Below are 10,102 nucleotides of genomic sequence, written 5' to 3'. Positions count from 1 at the left end.
CCCGGATCCGGGTTTGGGAGGAATTAGAGGTTAACGATGCATCTTTCCTACAACGTAACAAGCGTTTCCCAAAACACCACGCAGAGAGAAGGGTCGCTATGTGTATCGTTGAAGAAGGTGTCGATACTGATAGGATCGAAAGGCAGAGCTGCTCTTGGGTCAGCCTTCACCATTCAAGTGTTTCCTGAACATTATTTCACAGAAAGCGAGGGTCTTTGTCAGAGAGCGATTAACAGAATAACAGATGCAACAACACAGCTGCAAATTAGAGCCATAGAAAAGTGTAAAATAAATTACTCAAAAATGTTTAAAAAAACGTAACTTTGTTAGTGTAAACTTAACACTGTCAAGATCTTGGTTTATCTCAATAAATGTTCTATTGAATAATTTTGATAAAGCTTGTAATATTTGTCTAGCACTGCAAAAGGCAAAGCCATAAGGGTTAATTATTGTAATAATGGGTTTAGTGTTGCCTAGAGATTGGTGAGTTTAACTTCTTATGGCTGGGGGCAGTATTGAGTAGCTTGGATGAATAAGGTGCCCAGAGTAAACTGCCTGCTACTCATGCCCAGTTGCTAATATATGCATATTATCAGTAGATTTGGATAGAAAACACTCTGAAGTTTCTAAAACTGTTTGAATGAAGTCTTTGAGTATAACAGAACTCATATGGCAGGCAAAAACCTGAGAAAAAATCCAACCAGGAAGTGGGAAATCTGAGGTTTGTAGGTTTTGAACTCATTGCCTATCGAAGATACAGTGGGATTTTGGTCATATTGCACTTCCTAAGTCTTCCACTAAATGTCAACAGTCTTTAGAACCTTGTTTGATGCTTCTACTGTGAAGGAGGGGGGAATGAGGGCTCTTTGAGTCAGGGCTCTGGCAGAGTGCCATTAGCTGACCAGGCGCGTTCACGGGAGATAGTTAGCTTGCGTTCCATTGCATTTCTGAAGACAAAGGCATTCTCCGTGAGGAACATTATTGAAGATTTATGTTAAAAACATCCTAAAGATTGATTCTATACTTCGTTTGACAAGTTTCTACAAACTGTAATATGACTTTTCGTCTGAACTTTCGCATGTACTTGCCCGCGCGTCGTGAGTTTGGATTGTGTACTGAACGCGCAAACAAAAAGGAGGTGTTTGGACATAAATTATGGACTTTATGGAACAAATCAAACATTTATTGTGGAACTGGGATTCCTGGGAGTGCATTCTGATGAAGATCATCAAAGGTAGGTGAATATTTATATTGCTAATCTGACATCTGTTGATTCCACAACATGGCGGATATCTTCATGGCTTGTTTGGGCTCTGAGCGCTGTACTCAGATTATAGCATGGTGTGCTTTTTCCGTAAAGTTTTTTTGAAATCTGACACAGCGATTGCATTAAGTTGAGGTTTATCTAAAGTTCCATGTATAATACTTGTATCTTTTATCAATGTTTATTGTGAGTATTTCTGTAAATTGATGTGGCTCTGCAAAATCACCGGATGTTTTGGAGGCAAAACATTACTGAACATTACGCGCCAATGTAAACTGCGATTTTTGGATATAAATATGAACTTTATCGAACAAAACATACATATCTTGTGTAACATGAAGTCCTATGAGTGTCATCTGATGAAGATCATCAAAGGTTAGTGATTCATTTTATCTCTATTTCTGCTTTTTGTGACTTTGGCTGGAAAAATGGCTGTTTTTCTGTGAACAGGTGCTGACCTAACATAATATGTTGTGCTTTCGTCGTAAAGCCTTTTTGAAATCGGACACTGTGGTGGGATTAACAACAAGTTTATCTTTAAAATGGTGTAAAATACTTGTATTTCTGAGGAATTTTAATTATGAGATTTCTGTTATTTTGAATTTGGCGCCCTGCACTTTCACTGGCTGTTGTCATATCGATCCCGGGATCCCAGCCATAAGATGTTTTAACTTGCTACACCCATTGCTCTGTCATGAAAACTTAAACGAATCTCATTTGAAAGATTTTGCATTGAAATAATTAAACATACCGAACAAAAGCTGGATATAATTATTTTATGACCTAAGTCCTTCACAGTATTTACTGAAAATCAAAAGTTGTATTTTTTCCAAATTCTCACCATGTCTTGCAGTTGAACATTTGCATAATTTAACTTGTTTGTTTCTGTTTTTTTACAGCTGGAGAACTCCAGAAGAATGGAAGTCTGCAAATCCGTTGGACCCTTTCCACTTCTATTATGGTGGATTTTTATGAATGTGTGGAGGAATAAGAGGTATTTCATGGAGTTCTGTGAAATGCATCAAACACGATATGAAACGGAATTGGCATATTGGCAGCCTTGACAAACTAAAAAGCCAACCAGATTGTAAATCCTCAACACCCAATAGCTTCAGCACTGTTGATAAAATGGGACAATTACAGTCATTCTAGACCTAAATGACAACTAAAGTTCTGTTTGATGTAACACTGACATGACAATGCAGCACCACGGTCCAAAAAGACCAAATTATTTCAAACACTTCCTAAAAATACCAGCAAATGAGCTTGTAACACAATGCATTCACCACTACGAAGCCTGCAAAGACCCCATTTCAGGGTTTCGTAAATCATTACATATAATCGAGACAGCTTTTACGGTATAGCTACTCTAATCAACACCGAAAGGTCATGTATTTCCTATTTGTCCCTGCCCACTCAAAAGTATTAAGTCCTTTTTAAATCAAACCCACAGTTCCTGAACTAAAAGTGTTGACTACTTTTCCATTAGTCAGGAATACACCCTGTAACTAAACAAGACTAATGTAATGGTTTGGTAGAGACTAGTACTTTTATTACTATTGGTTGTGACAATCTAAAATATAATTTGCATTGTTGCAGTCCATTGATTAATTTTAATGGGCTGGATATAGAACATTGGAATAGACCACTTCCCCCCCAGGAGGTTCATGGGAAATTGTGCAAGTCACATTTTAGTTCAAATAAAATATCCGATGGTTCCTATGAGTGGTAGCCCCACCAGCAGTGTATTTAAAAAAAAAAATGTTAATCAATATTTAAGTCATGAGAAAGGGCAATTTCAAGCCCTGAAATGTGTACATTTGCCTCACTACTGAAGATGACCGGTTAAAAGGAACACTCCACCCAAAAATGCAGGTATTCGTTTCATCAGTCCATTGTTGATATAAACTCAGCAAATAAACGTCCTCTCACTGTGAACTGCGTTTATTTTCAGCAATCTTAAAGTGTACATATTTGTATGAACATAAGTCAACAGTCATAAACTGAACAAGTTCCATAGACATGTGACAAATAGAAATGGAATAATGTGTCCCTGAACAAAGGGGGGGGGGTCAAAATCAAAAGGAACAGTCAGTATCTGGTGTGGCCACCAGCTACATTAAGTACTGCAGTGCATCTCCTCCTAATGGGCTGCACCAGATTTGCCAGTTCTTGCTGTGAGATGTTACCCCACTCTCCCACCAAGGCACCTGCAATTTCCCGTACATTTCTGGGGTGGGGGGGGAGGGGGCTAGCCCTCACCCGCCGAGCCAACAGGTCCCAGATGTGCTGAGCTTGAGATCCAGGCTCTACGCTGGCCTTGGCAGAACACTGGCATTCCTGTCTTGCAGGAAATCACACACAGTATGGCTGGTGGCATTGTCATGCTGGAAGGTCATGTCAGTATGAGCCTGCAGGAAGGGTACCACATGAGGGTGGAGGATGTCTTCCCTGTAACGCACAGCGTTGAGATTGCCTGCAATGACAAGCGCAGTTCGATGACGCTGTGACACCGCCCCAGACCATGACGGACCCTCCACCTCAATTCCGCTCCAGGGTACAGGACCCGGTGTAATGCTCATGCCTTCGACGATAAACGCGAAGCCGACTATCACCCCTGGTGAGACAAAAACGTGACTCATCCATGAAGAGCACTTTTTGCCATTCCTGTCTGGTCTAGCGACAGTGAGTTTGTGCCCACAGGCAATGTTGTTGCTGGTGATGTCTGGTGAGGACCTGCCTTACAACAGGCCTACAAGCCCTCAGTCCAGCCTCTCTCAGCCTATTACAGACAGTCTGAGCAGTGATGGAGGGATTGTGCGTTCCTGGTGTAACTCAGGCAGATGTTACACGTGGTCTGCCACTGCGAGGACGATCAGCTGTCCGTCCTGTAGCGCTATCGTTGGCGTCTCACAGTACGGACATTGCAATTTGTTGCCTTGGCCACATCTGCAGTTCTCATGCCTTCTTGTAGGCACGTTCACGCAGATGAGTAGGGACCCTGGGCATCTTTCTTTTGGTGTTTTTCAGAGTCAGTAGAAAGGCCTCTTTAGTTATCATAACTTTCACCTTGATTGCCCTTGTCTGTAAGCTGTTACTGTCTTAACCGTTCCACAGGTGCATGTTAATTAATTGTTTAAGTAAGCATTTCACTGTAAGGTCTATATACCTGTTGTATTCGGCGCAAAATGTTAGAAAAAGCTGTTGCGCAGCAACTCACTGCCTTCCTGAAGACAAACAATGTATATGAAATGCTTCAGTCTGGTTTTGGACCCCATCATAGCACTGAGACTGCACTTGTGAATGTGGTAAATGACCTTTTAATGGCGTCAGACTGAGGCTCTGCATAACTTTCACTGCTATGCGGATGACACACAGCTGTACATTTCAATGAAACATGGTGAAGCCCCAAAATTGCTCTCGCTAGAAGCCTGTGTTTCAGACATAAGGAAGTGGATGTCTGAAAACGTTCTACTTTTAAACTCGGACAAAACAGAGATGCTTGTTCTAGGTCCCAAGAAACAAAGAGATCTTTTGTTGAATCTGACAGTTAATCTTGATGGTTGTAAAGTCGTCTCAAATAAAACTGTGAAGGACCTCGGCGTTACTCTGGACCCTGATCTCTCTTTTGACGAACATATCAAGACTGTTTCAAGGACAGCTTTTTTCCATCTACGTAACATTGCAAAAATCAGAAATGATCTGTCCTAACATTATGCAGAAAAATGTATCCATGCTTTTGTTAATTCTAGGTTAGACTACTGCAATGCTCTACTTTCCGGCTACCCGGGTAAAGCACTAAATAAACTTCAGTTAGTGCTAAATACGGCTGCTAGAATCCTGACTAGAACCCCAAAATTGTATCATATTACTCCATTGCTAGCCTCCCTACACTGGCTTCCTGTTAAGGCAAGGGCTGATTTCAAGGTTTTACTGTTAACCTACAAAGCGTTACATGGGCTTGCTCCTACCTATCTCTCCCATTTGGTCCTGCCGTACATACCTACACTACGGTCACACGACGCAGGCCTCCTAATTGTCCCTAGAATTTCTAAGCAAACAGCTGGAGGCAGGGCTTTCTACTATAGATCTCATTTTTTATGGAATGGTCTGCCTACCCATGTGAGAGACGCAGACTTGGTCTCAACCTTTAAGTCTTTACTGAAGACTTCTCTTCAGTGGGTCATATGATTGAGTGTAGTTTGGCCCAGGAGTGTGAAGGTGAACGGAAAGGCTCTGGAGCAACGAACCGCCCTTGCTGTCTCTGCCTGGCCGGTTCCCCTCTCTCCACTGGGATTCTCTGCCTCTAACCCTATTACAGGGGCTGAGTCACTGGCTTACTAGTGCCCTTTCATGCCGTCCCTAGGAGGGGTGCGTCACTGACGTGATCTTCCTGTCTGGGTTGGGGCACTCCCTTGGTTTGTGCCGTGGCGGAGATCTTTGTGGGCTATACTCAGCCTTGTCTCAGGATGGTAAGTTGGTGGTTGAAGACATCCCTCTAGTTGGGTGGGGGCTGTGCTTTGGCAAAGCGGGTGGGGTTATATCCTTCCTGTTTGGCCCTGTCCGGGGGTATCATCAAATGGGGCCACAGTGTCTCCTGACCCCTCCTGTCTCAGCCTCTTGTATTTTTGCTGCAGTAGTTTGTTAGGGTCAGTTTGTTATATCTGGAGTACTTCTGTCTTATCCGGTGTCCTGTGTGAATTTAAGTATGCTCTCTCTAATTCTCTCGGAGGACCTGAGCCCTAGGACCATGCGTCAGGACTACCTGGCATAATGACTCCTTGCTGTCCCCAGTCCACCTGGCCGTGCTGCTGCTCCAGTTTCAATTGTTCTGCCTGCGGCTATGGAACCCTGACCTGTTCTCCGGACGTGCTACCTGTCCCAGACCTGCTGTTTTCAACTCTAGAGACACTCTTAATGATCGGCTATGAAAAGCCAACTGACATTTACTCCTGAGGTGCTGACTTGCTGCACTCTCGACAACTGTGTTTATTATTTGACCATGCTGGTCATTTATGAACATTAACATCTTGGCCATGTTCTGTTATAATCTCCATCCGGCACAGCCAGAAGAGGACTGGCCACCCCTCATAGCCTGGTTCCTCTCTAGGTTTCAGCCTTTCTAGGGAGTTTATCCTAGCCTCTGTGCTTCTACACCTGCATTGCTTGCTGTTTGGGGTTTTAGGCTATATAGCCATTCGGATGTACGAAGGGCTATATAAATACATTTGATTTGACTAATAAAATTTGACAATGAAGATCTGTGAAGTTATTCAGATTTAAGAATCATCTTTTAAAGACAGGGTACTGAAAAAGGGACGTTTCTTTTTTTGCTGAGTTTCCTACCTAAACATTATGTCAACAATCAAGTTATATCTTAACTTTCAAAATACAGAATCAGGGAGTTAAGGAACTTCCTTTTAGACCTGGGTTACACATTACAAAAGCTCATGCTGGTCAATGAACAAAATGCACAAGACAAAAACCTTAATCTAGATATATTTTTTTATCATCCAGAATGCATTTGGGCAGCAAAGTCAGTCCAGTTGAGAATTACGCCATCAATCAAGAAGCTTTTCCTTTATGTTGAGAGGACCAACAGAAATGTCCTGCTCCCACTGGAAACCTAAGAGCAGAAGACCATGTCTATATAAGGAGAATTCAGAAGAATCAAACTTCACAAAAGCATTGTTTCTCAGTCAATTCCTGGGTGACTCAGTGGGTGCACATTTTTGTTCCAGCCAAGCACTGACCGCCAATTTAGCCAAAGGTTTAGGTGAATCAAGTACCTAGGTACTGGAGTAGGACAAAAATGTGCACCCCAGGGAGGCATCCAGGAATGGATTGAGCAACACTGGACTGAAGTGAACATGTACCTGGATCCGGTTCCCTTCTCATGCCACAGTCTGTGTCACAACAGCCACACACCTGGTCTTTCTTACTGGCCTCGCGCCATCTACTGAAAAGAGAGTGTTGCATATAGTACACGTACAAGCAAAGTGCACACCCTGCCATATATACCCAGACTTACCCATTCGAGAAGGAACAAGCCTTGTTCTCATGATCAATAGGGGCTGAAGCAGTTGTGGCTTTCAGGAGGCAGGTAACGTATAGCTGTTGAAATGACATGTGTTGAAGTCTCAGCATTGGTACCACATAAGAATTAGTAGATTTGACACCAATTTAAAGCAACGTCATGTTGGCCATACTATACTTAATTTATGATTGAAGCTCAAACCTGCCAATTCTATTAATGTGGACATTCCAAAGCTAATTTGCAGAAGATCTCAGGATTAACTACTCACTGAGCCAGTGTTCACAACATGAAACCTAAAGGCTTCTATCTGGAACCGGAGAGTGTCATCCATGGTGCGAGGTATGAACTGGGACCTGGAGCCTGTCAGCTTGGTGTCGACCAGACAACTGAAGGCCACAAAAATCAAAATTAGGCTACCTACACTGCTGAAACTCTGGAGGGATGCCATTCAAGATGGCTGTTGATCTGAAGTGTGGGCAGGTGGAGGGAATGGGAAATGCTTTCCTTAGCAGATTAAAGCAAACGATTAGTCCTTGAACTAGATCAAGTACCTTACAAAGGATACTCACCCACGGTTCTCGATGAAGGCATATCTTGGGACAGTGTTGGTGTTTGGGATGACTGTGGCTACACAGTTGTCCACAAAGACTCGGAGGGGCACATGGTAGAACTGGACGACAGAAGCTTCAAAGTTAATATTATCTCCAAGGACATACTCTTTGCTGGGTCTCTCCAACTGCCAGTTGTCTGCGAAGACAAGGCAACAGTCTAATACTCATTCCAAGTCAGACCCTGCTCTAGTTTATCAGCAGTGTGGTTTTATCATGGCAAATATAACTGCCATCCTTTTGTACTCTGGGGTAGCCACCTCATTCCAATAACTCAGTGGCGGTTACATTTGCCAGTTGGCACCACCATAGTTTACAAACAAGTGCAGAGACAGCACTTAAGTCAATGCCTGTCAAGAGCAATGCCAATAAGGCAAGGACAAGCCGTTACTCACCAGTCATTAGCCTCAGGGAGAAGTAGAGGAGCTCCTCTGCAACCTTAGTGGAGGCATAGGGATTCCAGGTGGGCTTCACTGAATCACTGCTCACATCATGATTTCTGTAAAGGAGTCTTTAAATGTGAAACCAAATGGCCAAGGAAGTGTATCCAAAGTTGATTGAACTGAAGAAAAAGAAAAAACATTGCAGGTGTAGTCAACTCACCTTTGATAGTGGCACTCAACCCAGAACACCACTTCTCTAGTCCGAACAATGGGGCTGCTGCCCAGGGTGGCTGGTGTATAACGGAGTGTGAAGACATAGACAAGTGAATCTTCAGTCATCTGGAATCAGAGCAGCAAACGGCATTGTCAGAAAATCAATGGTAGTCAACCTAGAAAAGTCATAACGACGCTAATGCTCAATGTTACCGTCAGAGTGCTGCCACATTCGTGCAGCTCAGTGACAAAGATCAGAACTTGAGCGGAAGTATCCTCCCCAGTGACAGCACAGCCTCCCAAAGTAAGATCCGCTGGGTGAATGAGTTGGCCGATACCGAGCAGATCTCTCTTGACTTCCACACGAGCAGCAGTCTCCCCACATTGAACTGCAACGCTACTGGCAGGCACAGGCAGCGGTCTCTGCTCATCAATAGCCAACTGCACCTCTTTGACTGGATCTTCAGGATATCTCCAGGTCAAAGGCTCATTGAAGGTCTGCTTTGACTGGAGGAAAGGTTTTTGAACTTGCATCGGTGTCTGGACCCTGGCGGGCCATTGCACAGGCCTTGGTTGAAATCTGGCTGGTTCTTGAACAGGCCTATACTGTGGAACAAATCTCCCAGGGGCATGTGCAGCTTGACTCCGAGCTTCCGCTTCCCGATAAAGCTGCTGAACTGTAGCTGAACAGCCAAAGGTAAGAAGTAGGAGGAATGTAATACAGAGCGCCATTATTCTCAAGTTTCTAGTCTCAATTGTACATATTTCTTTGACATATACAATACCTACAGTGTCTCTGAACAGCCATTTTGTATCCCTTTGTCTTAGTGTGACTCCACCCCTTGTTTGATTTACCTAATGATGTTCCAGACATGTTACACGGCTGCACATATACTACAATCTGAATTGGATGTATCTCAATAATGTCAAGTATCTTCATTTATAATAGGGATGGTCAACTCCAGTCCTGGGGGGCCTGATTGGTGTCACACAGCCCCAGCTAACACACCTGACTCCAATAATCAACTAATCATAATCTTTAGTTTAAAATACAACTAGTTTAATCAGCTGTGTTAGCTAGGGATGGGGAAGAAGTATGACATCACTCTGGCCACTTTAGCCTTATGAGTTTTTTTTAATGATGTATCTTTCCCACAACGGCCGAAGCTGTAACACGTGTTTCCCAAAACAACACGCCGAGAGAATGTGTTGTTACTGATGGGATCGAAAGAAAGTGCAAACTTTCTCCATTCAAAATGTGTCTTAACATTTGAATTGACGGATCAATTCCTAGAGAGATATTACCACCTTATGGCTGCAAATATTGAGGCAGGTTATTCTAATGCTTACCAAATCAAAATGCATTAAATCACAAATTTGCCCCATTGTGCGCGTTCGGCTACACATCATGAAATATATTGAGGCAAATTACAGACAGTCTACAATTAGCACAATAGAATATGAAATGTATTTCAATATGATTGAAATAGGCCCACTCTTTATTTTAATGGTTGCGGTTTTCATTTGAAGAATATTTTTATGTCATGTTGGTATCAATTGCAAAGACACAGGCAACTTTATTTTGTAGTCAACTTTG

At 42.9% G+C, this 10,102-nt stretch overlaps 1 protein-coding gene across 1 annotated transcript; it reads right to left on the bottom strand.

The window, feature by feature from the left end:
* Positions 1 to 6,825: 6,825 nt before the first annotated feature.
* On the bottom strand, positions 6,826 to 9,039 carry LOC120051716 (zona pellucida sperm-binding protein 3-like). The gene is made up of 8 exons (XM_038998603.1): positions 8,719 to 9,039; positions 8,513 to 8,631; positions 8,305 to 8,408; positions 7,871 to 8,048; positions 7,570 to 7,687; positions 7,296 to 7,378; positions 7,141 to 7,220; positions 6,826 to 6,890 (listed from the first exon to the last, which is right to left on the bottom strand). The coding sequence occupies exons 1-8, from the start codon at positions 9,037 to 9,039 to the stop codon at positions 6,826 to 6,828; spliced, it is 1,068 nt and encodes a 355-aa protein (XP_038854531.1).
* Between the last annotated feature and the right edge of the window lie 1,063 nt (positions 9,040 to 10,102).

Source organism: Salvelinus namaycush, chromosome 8 (genome assembly GCF_016432855.1).
Source record: "Salvelinus namaycush isolate Seneca chromosome 8, SaNama_1.0, whole genome shotgun sequence".
Taxonomy (NCBI): Eukaryota; Metazoa; Chordata; class Actinopteri; order Salmoniformes; family Salmonidae; genus Salvelinus; species Salvelinus namaycush.
The sequence above is the reverse complement of the archived record's forward strand: the minus strand, read 5'-3'. Positions and strand labels throughout refer to the sequence as shown.

Coding starts and splice junctions, on each gene's coding strand:
- LOC120051716 (XM_038998603.1), bottom strand. CDS start 9,039: ATGCAAGTTCAAAAACCTTTCCTCCAGTCAAAGCAGACCTTCAATGAG. Junction 8,049..8,304: donor CTCCCTGAGGCTAATGACTG/GTGAGTAACGGC, acceptor TTGTCTTCGCAG/ACAACTGGCAGTTGGAGAGA. Junction 7,379..7,569: donor ATGTTGTGAACACTGGCTCA/GTGAGTAGTTAA, acceptor TCATTTCAACAG/CTATACGTTACCTGCCTCCT.